This window comes from Mytilus galloprovincialis, chromosome 9, assembly GCF_965363235.1.
Source record: "Mytilus galloprovincialis chromosome 9, xbMytGall1.hap1.1, whole genome shotgun sequence".
Classification (NCBI taxonomy): domain Eukaryota; kingdom Metazoa; phylum Mollusca; class Bivalvia; order Mytilida; family Mytilidae; genus Mytilus; species Mytilus galloprovincialis.
The window spans coordinates 82,861,899-82,888,759 of NC_134846.1; the positions used below are offsets into that span (position 1 = coordinate 82,861,899).

Here is a 26,861-nt window from a genome sequence, read left to right on the forward strand (position 1 = left end):
AAAGATTTTTTTCAGTCCTGTTTTAAAGTATTATAATTATTTACTTGAATATTCTATAATAGGGAGTAGTTCCAGAACTGCCACAGTGGATGAAAAATATGATGGAAAAACTAAAGAATACAAGAACTACAAGGAATGTTAAACTGTATCTTACAAAACTCATCATTAATACTTCTTCTGTAAGTCAATACTGACCCTGAAACAAAGAAATTCAGTATTTTATTTTAACAAAAAATTAGTATTAAAAAAAAATGAATATTTCAAGAATTGCATGGACATTAGTGTATAATCATTAAATGCCTTTTCACGATGTTTACAGTTTAAAAATGTTTATGGACCTATTTTAACCTGTAAAAAACCCATCATATTAAAAGAAGCAATGATTAGGTTCAAGTTACCAGATACAGTTTTGTAATGTTGTTTTTGTTAGATTTTAGAAGTCCCTTTTATTAGAAATATACAATTTTCCAATTTCTTTTCCAGTCTAAGACAAATAATTTTATGTCATTGACATTGTTATTTTTAATCATTTCAAATTTCCAGATTTTCAAACCATTTGCACGACATTGGTTACGTCCCCTTTGTCAGCTGTTACTAGGTGGTACCTATGGAGACAGTGGAATCAATGTGTTCCTTGTGGATGTCATGGTAACAATGTTGTCATGGAACAAAGTAGCCATACCTCAGGTATCTACTAAGTCTGCTTTACTTTTAATTATCAGAAAGGTAAATAGGTGAGCCATAATCACCTACAAAAAGGTTTCATGCAGTGCCAGTAAGTTGACATATTGGTTTTACACTACTGTAGTCATTTTTGGCGCCCTTTATAGCTTGCTGTTTGGTGTGAGCCAAGGATCCTTGTTGAAGACCGGACTTTGACCTATAATGGTTAACTTTTACAAATTGTGATTTAGATGAGAGAGTTGTCTCATTGGCACTCATACCACATCTTCTTATATCTATATAGTGAATTTGCAAAGACATGATAGTCACAATTAAACCTATAATAGGTTGAATAAAGATTCACATTTAAATAATGATGATTTGATTTACTAAAATAACTAGTTTGTCTAATTCTTTGGCTTTTTCGGAAATGGAAAATGCAATAGACTGTTATAAATTCAAAATAATAAATGGTCTTTTGTAGAATATTGCTGAGAATAAGTAAATCATTACAATGGAAACACTTTTACCAATAAATGCTTATTGATTGTATTGCAGGATACACCAGAGGAGAAAGCCATGGCGTCCAGAGTTGTTGATTTCCTGATGAAAAATGTGTATCATGAGACAAAACAAGTGTTTAAAAGTAATTTAGATCTTCTCAAAACCACACTTCAATGCTGGAAAGATAGAGTGGAAATTCCTTATAAGTAAGAGGAATAGATTAGCTTTTCATATTCTAATCAACCCCCTTTAAAAACTTTATTGCAAAAAATGTAATACTTATAATGATGCATGAATTTAACATTCCTTTCCTTTTTCTGTTCTGGTATATAATTTAATTGAAATGAACTAGAAATGTAAAATCAAGGGGAGATAATTAGGTAAATTGCTATAATTTCTTTCCTAAAAATATTTCAGGGATATCTTGAACTACCAGACACACAAAATAGAAGGAACTATCATTTCTAACTGAAGATGACTGAAATAGGATTGCTAGTTCAGCAGGTTTTTTTCGACATTCTTATGAATTACCTGATTCCTACAAAGATTGGCACATAATTTACAGTGCACCAAAAAAAAAAAAATCACTGTGGATTCATAATTATTTGTTGTATACCAATTTTTCATGGGTTTCAGGGTTAAAGGAGAACCACAAATTCAAATGTTCAATGAATTAAAAAATTTCAATCGCCTGTTTAAGCTGAGATTCATGAAATCTCATATCCACAATATCCACAATCTACCCCAAAAAATATATGAGTCCACAGTAATTTTATATATTTTCAGTTCAGTTTATGAATTGCTGAAAGGAGGTGATAATGATGGCAGAGGTATACAAGTTTTGGGTGTGGTCCTGTCTTGTCAGCTCCCTCCCTATGGACCAACAGCACCAGTTGACAGAGAAAGGTTAGTATCAATAAAGATATATGATAATGATGGCAGAGGTATACAAGTTTTGGGTGTGGTCCTTTCTTGTCAGCTCCCTCCCTATGGACCAACAGCACCAGTTGACAGAGAAAGGTTAGTATCAATAAAGATATATGATAATGATGGCAGAGGTATACAAGTTTTGGGTGTGGTCCTTTCTTGTCAGCTCCCTCCCTATGGACCAACAGCACCAGTTGACAGAGAAAGGCTAGTTATATTGTCCTTATTGTATTTATTTTGTATTTGAATTATATCCAACACTGAAGAAGCAAGGATATTCAATTTTTTACCAGTCTGTTTATTAGTAAATTTTGTTTACAAGAATGATAAGGAAAAGCTAAATACTTGGTATTGGAATTGTGCAGACAAGGGGTTTCCAAATAATGACACCAGAAATTATATTGGATTGAATCTAAACTTGAATATATGATTATACATTTACTTTTCTTTTTATATTCCTTTTCAGATTTTTTGGGGTCGTGACCCACCAAATGACCAACCATTACAAGATAGTATACAGTGCTGCAGCAGAAGTTGTTGGATTGATACTAAAATACTTGGCAGAGAAAGAACGAGAGACTGAAGGTTTCTTACATGATCATGCAACTAAAACTTTACTCAGTATCCAGGTGGCCAAACCAGATAATTTTATCATCTGTGTACACAAGATGCATAAACATTATGTTTCCATAGCTGATAGGTAATTCTTCTTGTCATGAGTAACATAACTGGTGCCACTTGGAATGGCTTGAGATCATCCTTATAGATTGAAATCAAATTTGTATTCTCATCTTTGTTCTCCCTTGTAGTGCTTATTGATTATATTTGTCTTTTATAGACCATGGCAATATTTTTCTTTTTTTTGGATTTTCTTTTTTATTTGGATTTATTTTTATAAAATTAACAATGGAATGATAGAAAAGAAGCTGAGAATATTTTTTTTTTATCATTCTTTGTTTGACATAACACCAGTCAGTCTAAAAACGTTATGTAACAATAACTAGTGAAATATAACCGATGTACATTTATTATTTACGAAAAAGAAAGAGCTTGTTTCTAGGCTAACATTCTTATAATTTATCTTTACAGATTCACAAATAGATTACTGTTTATGATGCCAAACCTAAGAGGAGAATTCCGTACATTATGTTTGGATGTTCTGCTATCTAGGATCGATACAATATCAGATGTCTTCATAGAACTGAAAAGCAAGGGACTCCTTTCTTACCTTACACACAGGTAAAATTGAACCATACATATTTAAACTTGGAAAGAAATAGATATGTTCCAGTCTATTTAACCAAACATCAATTTTTCCATTTTGGTTAAATATTATTTTGAATTGGTTAGGATGAAAAATGTTGACTGAAATGTTAATTATATTATTGGAACTCTCATATAGAAAGGCATAAATATGAATGAATAAAATGATCTGAGCTCAGTCAATAAAAAATTTTAATTAATTCTGAATTTACATCACTTTAGTAGCTAGTATTTATGTAAGCCTTTCATTATAAAAACATGTGAAACCTATTTAATTGTTATTTTTCATTTCAGAGATGAAAATACACAATTGACAGCCATGAAGATAGTTAAAGCCATCATGGTCAAGCTAAAACCTGTAGAGATGAACCAGATATACTCTGCTATAACAGCATTCGCTTCACATCCTAGTGCTTCGTGTCGTAATATCATGTATGATATCATGATGTGGGTCTGTGATAATTACAGGTACGAACATTTATATAAGGTTTTCTTTACCCTACTTGGAATGTGGTAGACTGGTTTATGATCAAGCACTTGACAAATCTGACTGAAAAGTTCTAGCTTCAATGACTATATTACTGTAATCACATTGGTCTGAAAATAACAGATATCACAGTAACTATAAGGTTTGTTTCATACCATGACCTGCACTTAAAAATCAAATGGCTCGTTCAAAACTGTCGAAGAGCTTTTGTAAAATTTCCATATTCAAGAAAATAATAAATTATGTATATAGAACAAGTTATCATGTTGTATGTTATGACTTCAGGGAAGAAGATGATGTTGATGCTATAGAGATTTTACGTCAGACAAAAGATGGCTTACTGAGAGGATTGGGCGATGAAGATCTTCAGTGCAGGTATTATTTACAAAGAGTGTTTCTTCATGTTTGTATAGGCTTAATTTCACATTCTTGTTTTAGACTATTTCCTTCTGGAAATTTTAGCTCCAGGCTAAATTTATGTACCAAGTTGAAGACAGACTTAAGAGATATCTTAAAAAGTGCTCCTTGAAATAAATCACTTTGAGGAAAACCAAACATAAACTTGATCTGTATCTCATGATAGCTGTACATCAAATGTATAAAACAGTACGGTCATGAATTGAATCTTTTTAATGATAGAAAAGTTATTTGTCTTTATTGTCTCATAATCAATGCCATGGAAGTAGATTTCCTGTCAACGTACTTCAGTTACTATTCCAACAGTTGATGACTATATGATACTGAGCAGAAACAATTACATTTGTCTAGCCAACCAGGTAACAACTATTCGGTACTGAGCAGAAACTACATTTACTAGGCTATCAGGTAACAACTATTGGAAACTGAGAGCAGAAACACTCCAGTTGCTAGCTAACCATGTGACAACAACTTGATACTCAAAGCAGAAAACTACATGTATTTACTAACCAACCAGGTAACAACTATTGCATCTGTGAAGAAACAACTTCAGATACTGGCCAACCATGTAACAATTTCTAGATACTGAGCAGAAAAAAATACATATACTAATCATTTCAAACAGGTGAAAATTATTGCTCAAACTGTTACATCAACTTCACCTGTAGAAATATGTAAACCACTATATTACCATACGTAATGGAGTGTAACCATCATACACATAAAAAGCATACTATGATTTTAAATTAAAGGTTACTGGTACAAAATTTCTGGAGTTCTGAGACCAGGTTACCAGGTCATACAGTAGATAGACTGGTTGCCATGTTTGAGGCTATGTATTCTCCCAGTACAGAACAGTACTTCCTTAGTTATGCCACAAATCTTGTCCTTGAGATGACCTCCAAAAGTCCAGATTACCAGAGGGAAATATTTGAGTTACCATTAGAAGATTGTAAATTCCAGGTAACTACTAAACATGGGTTGAATACAAGGCATAAATGTTTACATCTTTGTGATCTGGATGTATCATCATTTTTGTCGAGTCTGCAACTTTTGTTGCAGAAAGCTCGACATAGGGATAGTGATCCGGCGGCGGCTAAGGCGGCGGCTACGGTGGCGGCTACGGCGGCTGTGTTAGCTAACTTCTTAAAAGCTTTATATTTTAGAAGGTGGAAGACCTGGATGCTTCATACTTTGTATATAGATGCCTCATGTTACGAAGTTTCCATCAGTCATATGTCCAATGTCCTTGACCTCATTTTTATGGTTCAGTGACCACTTGAAAAAAAAGTTCAAATTTTTTGTAATGTTGAATTCTCTCTTATTATAAGTAATAGGATAACTATATTTGATATGTGCGTACCTTGCAAGGTCCTAATGTCTGTCAGACAGTTTTCACTTGACCTCGACCTCATTTCATGGATCAGTGAACAAGGTTAAGTTTTGGTGGTCAAGTCCATATCTCAGATACTATAAGCAATAGGGCTAGTATATTCGGTGTATGGAAGGACTGTAAGGTGTACATGTCCAACTGGCAGGTGTCATCTGACCTTGACCTCATTTTCATGGTTCAGTGGTTATAGTTAAATTTTTGTGTTTTGGTCTGTTGTTCTCATACTATATGCAATAGGTCTACTATATTTGTTGTATGGAATGATTGTAAGGTGTACATGTCTAGCGGGCAGATGTCATGTGACCTTGACCTCATTTTCATGGTTCAGTGGTCAAAGTTAAGTTTTTGAGTTTTGGTCTTTTTATCTAATACTATATGCCATAGGTCAACTATATTTGGTGTATGGAAATATTTTATGATCTTTATGTCAGTCGCGCAGGTTTTATTTGACCGTGACCTTATTTTCATGGTTCATTGCACAGTGTTAAGTTTTTGTGTTTTGGTCTATTTTTCTTAAACTATGAGTAATAGGTCAACTATATATGTTGTATAGAAGCATTGTTAGCTGTACATGTCTGCCTGGCATGGTTCATCTGACCTTGACCTCATTTTCAAGATTCATTGGTCTTTGTTTAGTTATCTTGGTTAATGTTAAGTCTATGGTACAGTTGTTATACAGCTTAGCTTTATACTTAGGACTATCAACATAATATCAATGATTAGTATAGAAGGCGAGACATTTCAGTGTGTGCACTCTTGTCATTTTTTATACACATTCTTATTCATTAAGTTTCAGCTTATTAATTCAAAATGAAGTTTGATTTTGATTTATTGATTTTCTGAAATAAAGGTAGAAAATGACATAGATCATGCAAGCTGTACATCAAATATAAAAAAAAAATAGTGTTGTAAATGTTTTTTTTTGGTGCAGAACAAACTCATCAAAGATACTCTAAGTGTTCAGAGATTGTTGGTGCAGTTTTATTTATTCATATTAAAGAAGACTTTAGAGTTGTGACATAAACCAATTATTTTTTTTTTCAGGATTTGAGTGTGAAGTCGTCATGGAGACACAGACATGCTGCAATGACCCCATTATTTGCTACAACGTTGGCAACACAGACTGACATGGAAGAAGGAGAGAGTATGAGTGTCAATGTCAGGGCCACTCAACAAGATGTTCAGTTCAGTGCAACACAAGATGGTGAGAATTTCTATTATACACCCTTTAAGTGTTATATATTCTGAAACTCTCACATTAGTTTTATATTTTGATACTGGTAATAATAATTGAATTTAATACTACTGATATATGTAAAATTATCTTCATTTAAGTGAAAGATGTATATTAGTTGAGACAAAAACCGTACTGATTTTAGTTTCTTCTGTTGGTAACAGATATGAATAATATGAACAAAATTAGGAATGGCAAAGAGGAATGAGACAATCAGCACATGTTTCCTCCCAGGACACTTAATGATAAAGGAAACATAACTTACAATGCTGGTCTAGTACAAAGCAATAAAATATTCATATAACATGTTATTATCCTGAATATGTATGTTTTATTTCCATTGGAAATTTAGCTCCTATTAAGATTAATAAATCATTTCTGTATGGTCATTCATCTTCATGATTTTTATTTTAGCCTCTCGTGCACCATTTAACTGGTTGACACAGAGCAGCTTAGATACGTTCACAGATTTCAGCAGTGTGGGCACAGAAACATCAAGCTCCTTAATGTTTACTGTGGGGACTGCAGATATGGCAGCAAGGGCGTCCATTCATCGGCCATCATTGAAACCACGATCAGGGTTTGGGAAGTCAAGACCTGGAGCTCAAGTGAAGAAACAAGAGAAAGCTAATGGTTAGAATATAATATGACAGAATAGTGTTTTGAAAGTTGATAGTTATTGGATTTGTTTTAAAAATCCTGCTTTATTTTGTTCATAGTAATCTGTGTTACAGAAACATTTAATTATTGCTGTAAGATTTCCCAGTGTCTTATTTTCCTATATTAATCTGTAATTCATTTAGGTAATGTCTTGCACTAAAATTATGTCTTAAAGCCTTTTTTGTTCACAAGAAACTTAGCAATGTGGAAGTGTAACTCTTGAATTTCTCTTCTCAGATAAAGAACTTGAATGTAACCTACTATTCCAGTTGTGACAGCTTCAACATTGTATTAAAGGGGAAAAAATGCATTCTGAGAGAGAAAAAATAAGCCAAGCAACAAAAAAATACAGTCTTATAGAATATACTGTACTCAGTTATTGTTTCTCTTTTTCAGAGGAAGATGATGCAGATAAAAGTGAATTTTTCAGGTTAAAGAGGAGATTCAAAAGAGACGATGAGAAAACAAGAGTATACTTTGCCAAAAAAAATATCAGGGTACAACAAATGAGAGAGGTAAATGAATGTCAGAGTAGTAACATTTAAAAAAGCATTTCTAACTTTTTGAACTTGCTTGACATTGTATATAAACTAAATTTAGCAGACAGTGATGTCTCGTAGTTGCATTCATTACTGGTACATTATTTGTTTTTCAGATGGTGAAAGCAGAACAAAAGAGTAAAAGAGAAAGTCAAGTTACTATGTATAGAAAGTATCGTATTGGTGATTTACCTGATATACAAATAAAATACTCTTACATAATAGCTCCATTACAAGCTATAGCTCATGTAAGTTACTTATTACATACTAGATTATAGAAAAATGATAGTACAATCAAAGTCTTCAAAGGGATAAATAGATTTATATTTAATCCTACTTATACTTATTGATAGTTTGTTGAAAAATGTGTTTCAGTAATGCTGAAATTTGTCAAATATAATGGTCATAATGTGAAAACATAACAGTGCATGCCTCATAATTAACTTAAATGAAGGAAAAATATTTTCAGAAACACAAATTGATTAAAGGTACTTAATATTCCGGTGGACATAAAACCACTATCGTGTAAAGAAAAATAATGTAGTTGTTCCAGTACTGCCAAGACATAATGGGAACCTTCTGGTTAGAAGCTTTCAGATGTCTTATTTTTATAATAGAATCCTTCATTGTATTTAGTTACTTATTACTATTCCTTGTGGTCAAGGTTTCTTTTATAGTATTTTATTATTTTGGGAACTGGTTTGAATACTCTCTTGTGTTGTCATAGTTTCTTTCATTGAATTAAACTACCCTAAGAAATATGTTTAATTACAGAGGGACAGTACAGTAGTTAAGTCATTGTTAGTGAGGTGTTTAAAGCTATATTTAACAATTATTACATTAAGATTTGTTTTATTACAGAGGGACAGCACAGTAGCTAAGTTGTTGTTTAGTGAGGTGTTTAAAGCCATATTTAACAAAATGGATGAAGTAAAACCTGAGCGAGAGATCCAGGAGAGCATTAAACAGATCAATAGTAGTATTGATACCATCCTGTCAAGTTCTACTAATTATTTCCCTCCTTTTATTAGCTGCGTTCTGGTAAGTTTATTGAGGAATTTTTGGTCAGTCACTAGAATACTGTATTCACTGGGAATCCATTAACTATCTATATGAAAAAGAACTGTGAAAAAAAAGCATAGAAACCAATACTTTTTTCAGGACATATTTGTTCAATTTTTGACAGTCAAGTTAGGACATCATAAAAGCCATAAAAATTTATCAAAACATAAATAATTTATTGAAATCAATTTGTTAAAAAAAAAGATTTATTGTTTATGCTAACATAAGGATTTTTATTTGTTTTAGGATATATTGTTTGAATTAAGAAATAAATTAACTGTAGATGTCAGTAATATCAGCTCATGTGCAGTTATCAGTAATATCCAACCATTAGGTAAGTACACATGTGCAGTTATCAGTAATATGCAGTCATCAGTAATATACCACCATTAGGTAGGCACACATGTGCAGCCATCAGTAATATAGAATTATTAGATAGGTACACATGTACAGTCATCAGTTATACACAACCATTAGGTAGGCACACATGTGCAGTCATCAGTAACATACAACCACTAGGTAAGCACACATGTGCAGCCATCAGTAATATACAGCCATTAGGTAGACACACATGTGCAGCCATCAGTAATATAGAATTATTAGATAGGTACACATGTGCAGTCATCAGTAATATACAACCATTAGGTAGATACACATGTGCAGTCTTCTGTAATATATATCCATTAGGTAGGTACACATGTGCAGTCTTCAGTAATACACAACCATTAGGTAGGTATATATGTTCAGTCATCAGTAAAATACAACCATTAGGTAAGTACACATGTGCAGTCTTCAATAATACCCAACCATTAGGTAGGTACACATGTGCAGATCAGTAATAAACAACCGTTAGGAAGTTTGCATGTGCAGTTATCAGTAATATACAACCATTAGATAGGTACACATGTGCACTCATCAGTCATATATAACCATTAGGTAGGGACACATGTGCAGTCATCAGTCATATATAACCATTAGGTAGGTACACATGTGCACTCATCAGTAATAAACAACCGTTAGGAAGTTTGCATGTGCAGTTATCAGTAATATACAACCATTAGATAGGTACACATGTGCACTCGTCAGTAATATTTAACCATTAGGTAGGTACACATGTGCAGTCATCAGTATTAGACAGCAAATATGTAGGTACATTTGTGCAGTCATCAGTCATATTTATCCAATAGCTAGGTATAATCCTCACTTTATTGGCAAACCTTGCAGAAAGTATTTGAACTTAAATTTTGTCAATTATATATTATGGTAAATAGAATCTTAACAATGATTGGAAAGAGATATGACTTATTCACAGAAGAGGGCTAGCAACTTACCAACACAAACTCAGAGAGATTAATAGAAGTCAACATTTGACCTCTTCACCTGATTTGGGACTTCTTCTGATGCTATTGTAACCATGTCATACTATGCTTCAATATCAATGGCAGTACTTTAGATAATGTATCATACAGTAATGTTCAAAACATTGTAGGAACACGTGATCTTCTACAATTCACAATTTAAATATTGGCAGAATTTCAATATGATTTAGTTAAAAGTAATAAGACCTTGAAATTTAGTTTAAAATCTTTTATCTTAGATCTTGCATTAAAGATTCTTATAGTGTAGAATATGGACAAAAATAATGTGTATTGATAGTGATTTTGAAATGATGTTATCTATTACCAGGTATTGTTGTTTTGGAAGATCAGTTGATTGTTCAAGGTGGCGATGAGGCAAGAAGCTCAAAGAGAGGGCGTAATGATGGGTTAACAGTGTCCAGGGATATAGCTACTTGGATAGAACTTGCCAGGTATGTAATATAAAGAGAGTTCAAAAAAGCCTCACACACAAATATAGACCTGCAGCTCTCAAGAAACCTTTTATATATTTTTTTTTTACTTGTTTAATTAATCTAACCATGCCATATCCAACCCAATGTCACAGATAAGTATGTTCTATTGCACATTTTATTGTTGGATTTGTTGATTATGGAAATCAAGCTCCAATTATTGAATATCATAAAACCCTAGAATAAAATTTAACTTCTGAATTGTATAATGAAATAATGTGTTAAATGTTCATATGAAGTTATGTTTTGTAGGTTATACAAGTCGGTGGACGAGTTTGATGTATTACTGGGTATATTTACAAACAAGTTAGGAACAAAAGAAATAACAAAGAAAGCTGTGGAGGCAGAGTCCAGGTGTGATTATCATAAAGCAAGAACCTACTATGAAGAGGTGAGATTTTCTGCTAGTGTGTTCTGCTCCTTCTTCCTCAAAATATTTAGATAAATCAGAAAAAAAAAAAAAAAAAAAGAGAAATAATTCATCAACCTGTCTGTCTGTTGAAACAAAAAAAAAGATTGGGTCGGAAGTATGGTCCCTAGACTGATGAACACAAATACTTTCAGGATGAAAGGACAAGGTTCACTAATGGCACAAAATGGCCTAAAATATCAACTTTATCAGAAAACCCAAAAAAGGTCTCAATTTGGTTCGTAAATGGGTCTATTTCAAAAGTATAAATGCTAAATGTATCAGTTCTTTTCATAAGACTACAAGATATTCGCCAAAGTAAGCCCATTTTGGACATTTTGTCAAAATATGATGATTTTGAACATTTTTCAAACTTAAAAGCTTTTGAAACACCTTGGCCGCCACCTACGATCCAGAATGTGTTGTAACCAAAAGATTCCAATTTTGATATAGATTTCATCAATATAAAAACTTTTTGGATCGTAGATGGAGGCCAAGGTTAATAATGCCCAAAACAATTAAAATTATGGACAAAAAGTACCAAAATTGACCTTTTAATACAAATTATGCACATTTAAGGGGTCATTGGTCCATAAATAGTAAAGGAAAGTGCCAGAAAAAAATATGTTTGTCTTAGTTGTATTATCACAAGTATTTCTATGTGACATTTGTAATTTTTTGCCCAAATTTAAAAAACATAAAAAAATCAGGACCAATTTTAACCCTTCATGAACCTTCTCCTTTACATTGCTTAGTTAAAACCAATCTTATACCAATGAATAATAATGGAGAAGGGAAGAAGCCTATTAATTTTGGAAAATAGATTCAATTCTAAGGTCAGTGGTACTAAAGTAGATTTCTTTTAAAACAAGTAGGTTATCTTCCTTTGTCATCTTTACATTTTTATAAACAAAATCTTCCTGGTTATTTTTGATATTATTAGACACCAACTGGCAATTTCACAATCAAAACCTCAATAACATATCTATTTTTCATAGGCATTGGTCAAGAGATGAGATACCATTAGAATGCTGAATTAGGTCTTTGGGTTTTTTTTGTAGGCATTAGATAAAGACTGGTCAGGAGAGAAGCCATTAGATGCTGAATTAGATCTGTGGGATGATTGTAGAATGAAGGTAAGATATGTGTAGTACTATCTTTTGTATATTGAGCCCAACACCATATTGACAAATTTAGAGCATTCCTTTTGCTGAAATCAAAATCCTAAATAAAGTAGGAAGTCTTCAGTTCTGACTATCTTTATGGCAGATTTTAAGTTTTTATGCCCCAATCATCACCAGAGGGGCATTAAGTCTTACCCATTTCTGTCGGTTTAAACATCCTGAAATTAGTTTCTGTTCTCTTAACTTTAGTTTGCTTCAAACAAATGTTATGAAACTTCTACACAATGCCTATTACCACAAATCACTGATCATTTCTAATTTGGGTGGCATCACTTTTAGTTATGTATCTTTGTAATGTTGAAATAAAGCAGGGACAACAGCTGTGTCCCATGGATACATTTTTCATTTATTACTACTGTAACCATCCCTTATAATATTAAAGCAAAGAAATTTTTAATGCTAGGTTATAAAGTAAAGAAGTAAGAAAACTATCTTCATTGATTAAAATAGAAAATACTGTTCGTTTTGCAGTGTCTGAATAATTTAACTCAATGGAAAGAGCTACAGAATGTGACAGACCTGGCTGTAGAAGAGGGGAACATAGCCAAAGTATGGGATGACACATTTTATCAGGTAAAAAACTAAAGAATTTATCTTATTGGTGGTAGAAAAGGACATTGTCTTACCTGAAAAAGTACAGTGGTAGCTGAAGCATTTATTGTAAACAGATTCCAGGCCTCATCATTGTAATTTATGTGTTTAAACTCAGCAAACACATATGCTTCCCATACGACCTTGATCCAAATTATATGTATGTTCAACCTATGTATTTTAAGCTATAAAGATGTTCATATTTCAGTAATATTATATCACATTCATTATGAGAAGTAAAGTAAATCTTCAAAACATATTTATATTTCAGAAACATAAATATAATAAAAGTTAAGGAAAGTTTTAACATGATATTAATATTTAAGAAATAATTAGTATGTCCCATGAATCATGAGAACTAAAGTAAACTCTATAAGCTGCTCGTTTTTCAGGAACACTATCCTAGTAAAACTTACAAATATATTAATTTTTGTTAAATGGTCACCTAGGGCCTGCCTCTGGGTGAGGAGTTTTCTTGCTGTGTTGAAAACCCATTGGTGGCCTTGTGCTGTTTTGTACTCTTTGATCAGGTTGATGTCTCTTGGACACATTTCCCATTTCCATTCTCAATTTTATCATATTTCAGGAACACTATCTGCCCTACATTATGAGAAGTAAAGTAAAATTGATGTTACAAGGGGATGAAGACCAGCAAACTTTACTAGATTTTGTAGATGGTGCTATGAGAAATCCTGAACAAAAGTCACTATTGGAGGTAAATATGCCTTCTCTTGTAGATCCAATGAACTATCCAGAAAATGACTTTCCTTTCTTACAAACCTTGAGCAAAATACTTATATAGATTATACATTATTAGAGCTTATTTCATAACAGATCTGTAAATTGAGTTCATACAAGCATTTCAATGTTACTGAACACATAGAAACATGGAAACATGGAAATTGAATACTGTACAGGTAAATGAAACTATTTGCTTTACTATATTAAATGCAAATGGGTAAAATATCTATGCGTTTTAGGACATAAATATATTTAAATACATCAATTTAATATTTCAGAGTAGATACTGTGAATACTTAGCATTAATGTATGCATGGCAACAAGATTATGACAGAGCTCGCCATTATTCCAAAATGGCACAAGATAAGTTTCTGCAGGTAAAACTTATTAAAATTTACATCCAGCCTCTAGAAATATATCAGATAACTGGTAGATAATTTGTTGGGAATTATAAGTACCTTTGAGTTTATGAATTTCATACACCATGTTAAGAACCAAAACATGCAGACAGAGTTAAAATTTGGGCAGTGAAGCATTCACCTTCTAGAGCTATGCCCCTTTTTAACTTGGAAAGATTGAGCAGGGGCATTTTGTGTCATCAGACACATTCTTTATATTTGTTTGTTGAGTTTAAATTTGGCAATTTTTAGGACAACACATGTTCAAAATTTTTATTGCGTAACCATTTTTATGATCTTCAAATCTATGTGAGGGAATTTTCACTATTTAATTTTAATTGTAAATTTTCCTCTTTAGATTATACATATATATATATCCTGTTTTTGAAGGAATGGTGTAGTACAGATGTACTTATTGTATCAAGTAGAGCCTCTAGACTACAGGTGTTACAGCCTCTGGTGGAATTACAAGAATTTCTGGAATTTATGTCTGTAGAAAGTAAGGTTTATAAAAGTATTAATGATATGTTTAGTTGTACCTTCAACATTATCTTGATATGTTTAGTTAAATCTCAGAGAGAGTACGATTTATATTTCGAGTAATATTTCTAGGAGAATCAATATCATGTTGAATTTTATTTCTTAGAGTATTATTAATAAATGTTTACTTGTCTTATGTGGTTATCAATTTCTGAGAGTGTCAATGGTATGTTAGGTTGTATCTCTAAGAGTATGAATGATATCTTTATTTCTATCTCTGAAGTATCAATTGAATGTTTTGTTGTAGCTCTGAGAATTTCCTTGACATGCTTACTTATACCCTTGATGGTATCCCTTGTATACTTAGTTATATCTCTAAAGTATTGTCTGTATATTTATTTTTTATCATATATTTAGTTCAAAATACAGCAATTTTGTATATCTTATAAAGATTCTTTTTTTCAGTCTGCATCAACTACCCTGTATCGCATACCTCATATCACATAGCTAAACTCGTATCACATACCCAGTATCGCATACCTGGCGTGATGTCATAAATCAAGTGACTTGCTGTATTTCCTGGCATAGGAAAAAAGTGAGTTCCCACTCAAGAAATGTCCTATCATTTCAACTAAAATCGACTTACTTTATGAGCGATTTTCATAAAATGGATACAATAAGTCTATTAGTGGGAACTCATTTTTGTCCACTGACTGTGTATATAGGAATCCCCTGTTTGTCTGTTAATAATCTTTGAATACTAGTAGATGATACTTGGTAACATTATTGTCCATATTTATGTATACAAATGAGCTCAGATATAGTATATGATTAGACTTAATAACAAATATTGGATAGGTGTGTTTGTATTGAAGGAACAGTTGACAGTATCGTTATTTAAGTATATTATTTGCCAGTTTCATAGCTCTATATGGAGCATGTGAGAAGGTTATAGGGGACATGACAATGTGGGTATCAAGCAAATAAGGAAGTCTATAAAATAAAGTCAGCTGGAAAAATACAGGAAAATACTTATGTTCTGTCTTGGTTATATTTTTCGCGATTTAAAAAAAAACGTATATCACATGAATCCGATTCTATTTAAATATATGATAAACAGACTAATACATGACAAAATCTGTATCGCATGCTGTACCACCACTCAACCAATATTAGCCCTCGGGACCTTGGTTTCTCGTGGTGATACAGCATGCGATACAGATTTTGCCATTTATTATTTTATATGTATCTTTGAGAGAATGAATTATATGTTTAGCTATGTTATAGTAGTCTCAGGCTATACCTATTAGAATATGAATGACATGATTAGTGAGAGCATGCATGATGTTTTTGTTTATCCCTTAGAATATAGAAAGCATGTTCACATATGAAAAAGTAAGGGCTATACCATTATAGTGGAATTGAGAGGATATAAGAAGGGGCTTTTGAAATCCTATTACCAACATGCATGTACATAGGTATGGGGATTTTGAAAAGTTGGCAGGTATGTTTCATGTTATCACATTAAAATAAAATCTGAGTAATGACTTATTTTTCAAATTATAGGTAATTTCAACTCAAATGTTCCATCTACTCAGCTGTTAGCCAAATGGGAAAGAAGAAATCCTCATGTAATTCTTGATTCTATTGACACCTGGGATGACATAGTTACCAACAGGTAATGTGACATAAAAAGTTTGTCTGGTTTCATGCTTTACTCTCTGTCTCAGCACATATTCATTTTAATCTAACTGCTTTTTATGCCCCACCTACGATAGTAGAGGGGCATTATGTTTTCTGGTCTGTGCGTCCGTTCGTCCGTCCGTCCGTTCGTCCGTTCGTTCGTTCGTTCGTTCGTCCGTCTGTCCCGCTTCAGGTTAAAGTTTTGGTCGAGGTAGTTTTTGATGAAGTTGAAGTCCAATCGACTTCAAACTTGGTACACATGTTCCCTATGATATGATCTTTCTAATTTTAATGCCAAATTAGTGATTTTACCCCAATTTCACGGTCCACTGAACATAGAAAATGATAGTGCGAGTGGGGCATTCGTGTACTGAGGACACATTCTTGTTATACTAATATTTTTAAATGTATGGATTCAATATTTTTGATGAGCATTTAGAACTTTGAGGGAAATCTCTGTGGCAATGTTACACCATTGAATAATATAGAGCAAAAATTTTATACATTTGATTGATGTTGCTTGCTGCTGTCTTGGTGCAAAATATGCTTTTTCTTGGCAAGATAACACAATGTTTAACCATTAAGGTTATGAATGGTGATTTCATTGAAAATTTCTTGTATAACAGTACTGCACATAATAATTATTTTTTTGGGTAAAGATTGCATGGAATTCAATCAAAACCTTATGTTACTGACTTGATATCTATATCTACCAAGGCTTATCACTACCTTTTTGATACACAAAATATAGTGCATTGATCATAACATTCTATCCATCCTATCCATGAACATTTCCAGAAATGTATCAATTTAATATATGCTCAGACATTCAAGTAAAAAATTATGGTTCACCTGTCAAAAAAATACATAGCTTTTGCAAGGTGCAGGAATCTTATATCTGTTCTTAAAATATTATAATGTCATTGTTAAAGTCATCTTTAAAAAAAAAAAATAGAGTTCTCTCCCATTGTCAAGAATTGTAGTTGAATCAACTACACAACCAATGCTTTATACAATCCAATATTTAATTTTACTTCCCGCTGATAATTTAACGCAATCTTCACCTTTCAGTGCTTACAAGCACTTTGATTCACTTTTTCATATTAGATTGTTAGATTTATTGAAAATTATTCATTTCAGGAATGTATACTTGGATCATATATCCCAAAAACTGATTTCTTGTAAAACTGAAGATTCCATGGAGACAGATGATGGAGATATATTTCTTTCTTCCAAAGTCAAACTGAAATTGTTAATGGCTGAAAGTTCTACTACACAAAACAACTATAAACTGTCTCTTAATATCTTGGCAGAAACAAGAAGGGTATATACAAAATTTTGCATATTTATTCTTGAAGAACTGACTTAGCCAAGTCAAATTGTACATTCATTAAGTTGGTACACTACAGGAAGATAACTCTGTAAAAAGCAAATGAATTTTTTATTACGATTAAATGTTTTTGAAATATAAAGCTTCTCAATGATTTAAATAAATAGTGTTTGTCAAACTGCTATATGTTCAATGAATTTTTTTGAGGGTAAAGAGTGTGGTTCAAGTTTTTTGAAATCTTTATACATTATGTATTTTTGTCAAAGGGTTCAGTAAATATTTTGTCCAAATTTCATGAAAATTAAAATAGCAGAATTAATTTTAGTCAAAGTTAAACAGGCGTTAATTACAAGACTGGTTAGAATGTGTCTGTTGGTATCCCAGATGAAAGTCAGAGGAGCAAATTCAGATTATGTCTTACAATACTGATTTTTAATGACAGAGACATAACAATACATTACAATGAAATAATAAATACCCAGATTGTTTGCTGCTATGAAGGTTATTTATGAAATTAATCTTTACTTTGATGTAACAGCAATGTAAAGAACTAGATGATATAAATATGTTATTGTGGAGCCATCTTTATACACTGACCCATCAGAAAAAAGCACAGAATACAGAATGGTCAGATGATGTTTTCAACAGTATACTGTCTACAGGGGATTTGTTAGGTAGGTATGCGCTCAGTAAAATTGGAACATGCTGATCAATCAAAAGAAAGTTATTCCTAAACGAGAGAAATGCATTAAATATCAAATTTATAATTTGGTTTCCTATTTATATAAGTCATCGATGTTTATGTTTTTGAGTCTTTTGGAAGGTGTGTTAATCCTTGTTTTACACAGTGTGCTTTTAACTGACATATATAGTAATCCCACATTACAAGACATTAACATCATTTTTTAGTGCACAAAATTAAGGAAAAATGACAAACTGTGCTCAAGAATTGTTTAAAAATTTGTTGTCCAGAGTTGATCATGAGTACCACCAGATATAAAAAAAAAAAAAATTATGATAGATACCAAAAATATGTACACCAGATGTTCATTTTGTCTACAGAAGAATCATTAGTGACACATTTAAATCTAAAGAAATAAAAAGCTCAACATAATGTATGAGATTAAAAAGCATTATTTCTGACATTTTTGACTCATTATTATTTTCAATAAGTAATTTATGGCAGTTTTTTGAGGATACATAACGTGACGGTACCCAAATTGCACCTATTTTGACAGTTTTTTCAACTACGTTATTTTATGATCAAGACAAATATTTCCATTTTGTGTTTATTTTGTAGCCGTATCCTTCTTTATTATATAGATACGCCAATTTGATTTTCAATTTATATGGAATCATAGAAAAATTGGTCTGAACTAACCTCCAAACCATCAATGATTCTGTAATGAGGAGTACCCAAATTGCATCCATGCTTAAATTTGCATCGTCAAAAGTGGAATAACAGAGCTTTCGTTTATTTTTTTCAAATATTTTGAACAATTGGATATTTGTCCATGCTTACTTTTCTTTTTTTAAGAAATGGATACTTGAAACATATTGTATTTGCTAATTTTTAAAAGATGACGTTTTGATGACGTCGCATGGCGACGTTTCAGTACATTTTGCTTTTTCAGTAAACACTTCATCTGTTGATAAATACTGTAAACGTTTTGTGTATATCTAAATATATTTACCTATGTTGAAAGACGTGCATACTATCGGATCATAAAACTACCATGTGTTTAGTCTCTAGGAAATCTTGTAAGGTTTCCACTGCTATTTTTGCTAAATAGGTGCAATTTGGGTACTCGTTGCAATTTGGGTACCGTTATGTTAGTTTATAAATTTTGTGCTAGCATGTTTATCTGTTAGATAAGTACAGGAATTTCTACATGAACCTGTTGAATGTTCTTTGTTTCTGCATTTACATGATTAATGATAGTTTTTTTTAAGTGGATTTCAGTTTATATCAACCTTTTCATATGGAGAAAAGTATATTTAATATAAATCTCTTGAAATTAAAAAAAAAAGTTCATTATTAAGGTTTTCTTTGTAGGCAAGTATGAAAAGAGTGGTTTGTTGAAAGAGCATGCAGGTCTGGGCAGACGACATTTTGTCCTGACTGGTCAATCACATAAGTTATTAGCATCTGCTGTCTCCAACTTAAAAGACCTTCGTGATCTAAATGATAAAAACCAACATAAACTAAAGGAGCTTACAGGAAAATCTAAACCTTCAGAGGTAATTTATTGTTTATCATTATTGTTTAAAAAAAAAATGGAGTACCCCCAGGCTGTAGGGTACAATGAAGATTGTGGCTCTCTTTCTCTCTGGTTACTACAATTTCTCTGACCAATCAAAATTATCTGCATAGAAATAGCCAATGTTGCTGAAAGTTGTGTAAGACAAATCAATTAATCAATCTTTACATTGTTTAAATGATTTTTCTCAAAGATTACAAACAGAAGTATTTAGTGTCAACTCATATATTGATTTTAATGTGAATCTGTCTGCTTCCTTTTGCCAAATATCTATAGGATGCCATTATTTATCAGGAACAACATTACTCTATTATAAAACATAAAGTCCTGAAATCTGGGATGAAATTCTTAAAACTTTTTTGTTCTGCTCTTGTCAACTGATTATTAAGAAACTATTCATACTCTGGGTTTTTTTTGGCTATGTTTTGCAAGTAGATCTAGTTTGTGTAGCATTTTTGCTTTTCTTATACTGCAATAGCTTATGAGTTGTGAACATGTTTTGATTTTATTGTATCAGTATGAATAAATTGTTTCTGTACCTCGATCAAAAATTGACAAGTGGAATTCTGTCTGACAGGTCAATTTTCTAGTTAAATTTAGTATTGTGATTGATTTAAGTTCTTTTATATAACATTTTATATTTTCAGATTACCGAAGTTTTAGTTCATAATGGATATGAACAGATAAAGAAGTCATTAAGTTTTGATGGTACATCTACATTAGACTGTAGTTATGGAATGGATCAGGCATATTTAATGACGGCCAAATATTGTGATACATTCCTCAGACTGGAGGAGGATGGTATGTATGTTGTTAGTGAGCAGACAAAGTCTGTGTTGAGAGAACTGTCTTTGGTACCTCAATATCATTCACTTTTCATGTTAGATATATACGAAAACTTGACGAGAGAACAGATTACATTTCTCAAACACTGACACTTTTACCTCTTTCAGGGCTTTATCTTTTCCTTCTAATTTCTGTTTACAGATGAGAACACATCTCTGTTCTATTTTGTGTTAACAGGTGAGATGGAACCTCAGGAACACATTTCTGGTTTATTATCTGTTTATAGATGAAACAAGAACACATGTCTGTTCTATTTTGTGTTAACAGGTGAGATTGAAACTCAGAAACACATGTCTGTTCTATTTTGTGTTAATAAGTTAATTGGAAACTCAGGAACACATTTCTGTTCTATTATCTGTTTACAGTTGAAACGAGAACACATGTCTGTTCTATTTTCTGTTTACAGGTGAGATTGAAACTCCGGAACACATGTCTGTTCTATTTTGTGTTAACAGGTGAGATGGAACCTCAAGAACACTTATCTGTTCTATATCTGTTTACTGATAAGATGAGGCAAGCATGTACACTACACATGTCAGTTTTATTTCTGTTTACAAGTGAGATTGGACCTTAGGAACACATTTCTATTTTCTGTTTACAGGTGGGAAAAACTTTAGGAACACATTTCTGTTATAAATTCTGGTTTTAGGGGAGTTGAGATTTCAAGGACACATTTCTGTTCTTTTTATGGCCCGCAACGAAGTTTAAGTTTCGTTCCGCTTCGCTAATTATTGCTGAAACTACGGGCTATGGACTTTGATAAATTGTTTAAAATCACAGTTATACAGACTTTTTTTCTTAATAGTTATCAAAGGTACATTTCTAAACTCTTTCAGATATTGGGCTGATTTTTGGTATGTGAGTTACTCATGATAAGTTACAGATCAAGTTAAAGTTTCATTCCGCTCTGCTAATTTTTGCCAAAATTAAGGGTTTACAACTTTGAAAATTGTTGAAAATCACAGTTATGCAGACTTTTTGTATAGTCCTCCTGATTTTTGATACGTGAGACTACCATCATGTTTGTGTCCACATTTGTTGTTGAAATTGCAGATTTTTCAACTTATTGAGACGGGGCCATTTGTGTCGTTTGACACATCTAGTTTCTGTTTACAGATGAGATGAGCCTATCAGGAACAGACACTGATACCTTCACTTCAACAGTGATTGTCTGTTTATTAAATGCTATGAAGTTAGACTGTAAAGAGGCTCGACAGAGGTTCCCTAGATTGTTACAATTGGTTGAAATGAATCCTAATACTGTAGAGAAATTTAAAGAAAAGGTCAGTTTTAAGATTTATGTGTTGACTGTAACAAATGTTCATTAGCATAAAATGAAATGAGCATCAGGTGGAAGCAACATTACAATCTAACGGAGAACAACTTAAGGTGGTTCCTAACACTACAGGGAGATAACTCTGTAAAATCAGCTAAACTTTTTAATCATGTTGTATTGTTAAGGAAATATTAAGCTTCTCAATGATTAAAATTCTTCTTTGTCAAACTGCTATATATCCAATGAAATTTTTCTCAGAGAATGATTGGTTCAATTTTTTTGAAATTTTTAAATATATTTTTGTCAAAGGGTCAAAGTAAATATTTTGTCAAAATATTATGAAAATTAAACGAGCCAAATTAATTTTAGTTAAGGTGATAGGTACCACCTTAAAGATTTAAAGTATGTCTTTTTAACTTTTGTTTCTAATGATTTTATTAGTTCAGAATTTTGAAACATTGTGATGTATTTGGCCAAAAACATTGTACATGTTGTAGAAACAGCATTACATAAAACACAAATAAAAAATAGTTTTAGAATACTTCTGCTTTATTTTTATGTGTACTATTGGATAAATCATGAAAATCCATAATGAGGGGAATATTATAATAACATAAAGTTGAAAGGTAAAACACAGTTTTCTTGTTATGGTCTTGTGTGAAAGATTCAACCAATTGCATATTTGTTAACCTATTATAATGAACATAAATTTGAATTTTATATTTTAGTGTGCAGAACTACCCTGTTGGATGTTTATAATGTGGATTGGACAGATGGTAGCCTTGTTAGACAAACCAGAAGCTAAAGCTATACATAATATAATTATAGACATAGCTAAAACATATCCACAGGTAACGATTATTTAGCCTTGTTAGACAAACCAGATGCTAAAGCTATACATAATATCATTACTGACATAGCCAAAACATATCCACAGGTAACGATTATTTAGCCTTGTTAGACAAACCAGAAGATAAAGCTATACACATTATAATTATAGACATAGCCAAAACATATCCACAGGTAACGATTATTTAGCCCTGTTAGACAAACCAGAAGCTAAAGTTATACATAATATAATTATAGACATAGCTAAAACATATCCACAGGTAACGATTATTTAGCCTTGTCAGACAAACCAGATGCTAAAGCTATACACAATATAATTATAGACATAGCCAAAACATATCCACAGGTAACGATTATTTAGCCTTGTTAGACAAACCAGAAGTAAAGCTATACACAATATAATTACTGATATAGCATAAATATATCCACAGGTAATGATTATTTTCTAATAGCAAAGTCTTAAAAGAATATATAATATTGAAACTCAAACCATATATTATATTATTGTAGTGATGAATGTTTGGAGTATTAGATATTAAATTGTCAGTGATGCATTCAACAAATATGTATTTCATGCTTTTTTTTATTTTTCAAGAAACTGTTGGAAATGTTATTTTGCTTGAATAATTCTTTGTGCTAATCAAACCCAAACATTGAATATTGAATACCTGGAGTTGCGGCTTGTTAAATAAGTAACACAAAGGTGTATCTTTCATCAAATGAGGTTGATGACATAAACAGTGTTGCCATTTGTACCAACAATAAAAAAATTGCCAAGAACAATATAAACTTTCTGATATCATTCAATGTGTTACTCAATTGTTAATGTTTTTGGAAAATATGTTAAATCCTTTAAGATTCCTAGAGTTCACAGGAGTATACCGATTTGAAGAAACTGTTAATACAATTTAATTATGTATTATAATTTTGATGGAATTTAGGTAGTATATGATTGTACTTATAACTTTTGATGTGTTTATAAACAGGCTGTAACATACCCATTCAAATTAAGTGGAGAAGGTTATACATTTGGTAATACTTCTGAAGACAAGGAAAATAAGGCTGTCAAACAAAAGTAAGTACATACCTTGGTATATTGAGAATATTGAGAAAGGAAATTACTTTTTGCTATGTAAGTGGTTTTTTTTACAATTTGATTAATGTAATTACTTTTTGCTAAATTTTTACTTTGAATACTACTATTTTTTATACCAAGGCAGCATTTGCCCTATGTTTCTAATATAGATTCAATTACATTAATCAAACTAACTAAAAACAACTAGTTGCTGTGACAGAATTTGATATTTTTTAAGCCTTTAGGAAATAGTTCTGCCCTTTATATTTCAGAGTAAAAGACATTGAAACTCTCTGTAAATAGAATGTATCCAAAGTCTGATATGAAACTTAATACAGTTTGATTGCTTCTTTTTTGTTACAGAATAGAGGAGTTATTGAATGATTCACTTGTTTCAAAATTTGTCAGTGCATTGGAACAGTTTTCTCAGCCAGACCAGTTGTTTAAGGTGAGTAGAATGTCATAGAAACTTAAGTGTTTTGAGAACAAATATACAGATACAGTAGTTTTTTTTGTTCTCAAAAACAGAGGGATTTTTTACTTTCTAAAAATGATTGGACAGTTCTAGGAACATTTGATATGCAATGAGATCCATTTGAGTGTAAAAATAAGAAGATGTAGTATGGTTGCCAATAAAACAAATAAGAAGATGTAGTATGGTTGCCAATAAAACAAATAAGAAGATGTAGTATGGTTGCCAATAAAACAAATAAGAAGTTGTAGTATGGTTGCCAATAAAACACCTCTCCAACAGAATCTAATGATGTAGAAGTCAGGCCTGTATTTGACTCTCCTACAACAAGAATTGCTGAAGCAAGAATTTGGCAAACTGTTTCTTGTGTCATCAAAGTTTTTGATTGAATTACATAGGCAAGACATATCTATGTGGCATCAGTTTATTTAAAGATAACCACATAGGATTCTAATTTTTACAAATGTAAATTCCCAGTTCAAAGAAACAGTAAAGTAATGAAGTATTTACCTTTTTTTTAAAGGACTGGAGTGAAGACATAAAGTTATTAATAAAGAAGAAAGAAAAAGACAAAATAAAAGCTGAGTTTGCAAAAATGTATAAGTTGATATTTGACCATAGCATGACATCATCAGCAAGACAATCTGTGGATTCTAGCCAAGGACTAAGTCAAGTATCACAAGCCTCAATAGTAGAAACGGGGAATTACATCAAGAAGTTTGGAGCAGTAAGCATAAAGTTTTATAAAATATATAACTGTATGATTGGTGAGTGTTCAGAATATCCGTAGAAGGACAGTTTTTGCTGTAATTTTATTTTCAATACATACTTGATTTTTATACTACCGCAAAAATTAAAAATTTTTCAAAATAAGCATGTTCTTGGTTTTCGCACTATAACTTTAGTTTAAGTAAATAAAAATCTATGAAATTTTGACACAAGGTTTATGACCACAAAAGGAAGGTTGGGATTGATTTTGGGAGTTTTGGTTCCAACAGTTTAGGAATTACGGGCCAAAAAAGGGCCCATATAAGCATTATTCTTGGTTTTCGCACAATAACTTTAGTATAAGTGAATAGAAATCAATGAAACTTAAACACAAGGTTTATGACCACAAAAGGAAGGTTGGGATTGATTTTGGGAGTTGAGGTCTGAACAGTTTAGGAATTAGGGGCCAAAAAGGGGCTTAAGTAAGCATTATTCTTGGTTTTCGCACCATAACTTTAGTATAAGTAAATAGAAATCTATGAAATTTAAACACAAGGTTTATGACCACTTAAGGAAGGTTGGGTTTGATTTTGGGAGTTTTGGTCCCAACAGTTTAGGAATAAGGGGCCCAAAAGGTCCAAAATTGAACAATTGGGGTTCTTTGTTATGCCGAATCTAACTGTGTATGTAGATTCTTAATTTTTGGTCCCATTTTCAAATTGGTCTACATTAAGGTCCAAAGGGTCCAAAATTAAACTTAGTTTGATTTTAACAAAAATTGAATCCTTGGGGTTCTTTGATATGCCAAATCTAACTGTGTATGTAGATTCTTAATGTATAGTCCCGTTTTCCAATTGGTCTACATTAAAGTCCAAAGGGTCCAAAATTAAACTAAGTTTGTTTTTAACAAAAATTGAATTCTTGGGCTTTTTTGATATGCTGAATCTAAACATGTACTTAGATTTTTGATTATGGGCCCAGTTTTCAAGTTGGTTCAAATCAGGATCCAAAATTATTACATTAAGTATTGTGCAATAGCAAGAAATTTTCAATTGCACAGTATTCAGCAATAGCAAGAAATCTTTAAATGCACAGTATTGTGCAATAGCAAGAAATTTTCAATTACACAGTATTGCGCAATAGCAAGAAATCTTCAATTGCACAGTATTGTGCAATAGCAAATATTTTCAACTGCACAGTATTGCTCAATAGCAAGAAATATAGAAATTTTCAATTGATTGGAGTTATCTTTCTTTGTCCAGAATAGTAGTTGAATCAACTTCTTAAATCATTGTTTTATACAATATACAATGTATATTCACTTTTACTACCAACTGATAAATTAAAACAATCTTTACCATTCAGTGATAACAAGCACCTTTTGTTACATTTTAATATTTTATGATGTATTTAAATGAGTAGTTATTGTTGCAAACTTCATTAGAAATTTGAATTGAGATCAGTTTTGGAAAAAGGGAAAGGGGGATGTGAAAAAAAAGGGGGGGGGGTAAATTTTTCTCATTTCAGATTTCATAAATAAAAAGAAAATTTCTCCAAACA

At 31.8% G+C, this 26,861-nt stretch overlaps 1 protein-coding gene across 1 annotated transcript in view; it reads left to right on the forward strand.

Moving 5' to 3' along the window:
* LOC143046151 (DNA-dependent protein kinase catalytic subunit-like) overlaps positions 1-26,861 on the forward strand; it is an 84,271-nt gene that overhangs the window by 45,522 nt on the left and 11,888 nt on the right. The window contains exons 52-83 of the mRNA XM_076219172.1: positions 63-179; positions 544-687; positions 1,222-1,373; positions 1,954-2,073; positions 2,561-2,794; positions 3,184-3,333; positions 3,652-3,825; positions 4,130-4,219; positions 5,014-5,224; positions 6,699-6,858; positions 7,303-7,521; positions 7,945-8,063; positions 8,204-8,335; positions 8,949-9,128; positions 9,396-9,483; positions 10,836-10,959; positions 11,251-11,389; positions 12,469-12,543; positions 13,063-13,164; positions 13,769-13,897; positions 14,202-14,300; positions 14,712-14,820; positions 16,368-16,479; positions 17,625-17,808; positions 18,353-18,488; positions 19,871-20,055; positions 20,723-20,876; positions 22,038-22,204; positions 22,926-23,048; positions 24,033-24,121; positions 24,485-24,569; positions 25,117-25,320. Of these exons, the coding sequence (XP_076075287.1) occupies positions 63-179; positions 544-687; positions 1,222-1,373; positions 1,954-2,073; positions 2,561-2,794; positions 3,184-3,333; positions 3,652-3,825; positions 4,130-4,219; positions 5,014-5,224; positions 6,699-6,858; positions 7,303-7,521; positions 7,945-8,063; positions 8,204-8,335; positions 8,949-9,128; positions 9,396-9,483; positions 10,836-10,959; positions 11,251-11,389; positions 12,469-12,543; positions 13,063-13,164; positions 13,769-13,897; positions 14,202-14,300; positions 14,712-14,820; positions 16,368-16,479; positions 17,625-17,808; positions 18,353-18,488; positions 19,871-20,055; positions 20,723-20,876; positions 22,038-22,204; positions 22,926-23,048; positions 24,033-24,121; positions 24,485-24,569; positions 25,117-25,320 (4,506 nt within the window). The remainder of the gene's footprint in view (positions 1-62; positions 180-543; positions 688-1,221; positions 1,374-1,953; positions 2,074-2,560; positions 2,795-3,183; positions 3,334-3,651; positions 3,826-4,129; positions 4,220-5,013; positions 5,225-6,698; positions 6,859-7,302; positions 7,522-7,944; positions 8,064-8,203; positions 8,336-8,948; positions 9,129-9,395; positions 9,484-10,835; positions 10,960-11,250; positions 11,390-12,468; positions 12,544-13,062; positions 13,165-13,768; positions 13,898-14,201; positions 14,301-14,711; positions 14,821-16,367; positions 16,480-17,624; positions 17,809-18,352; positions 18,489-19,870; positions 20,056-20,722; positions 20,877-22,037; positions 22,205-22,925; positions 23,049-24,032; positions 24,122-24,484; positions 24,570-25,116; positions 25,321-26,861) is intronic.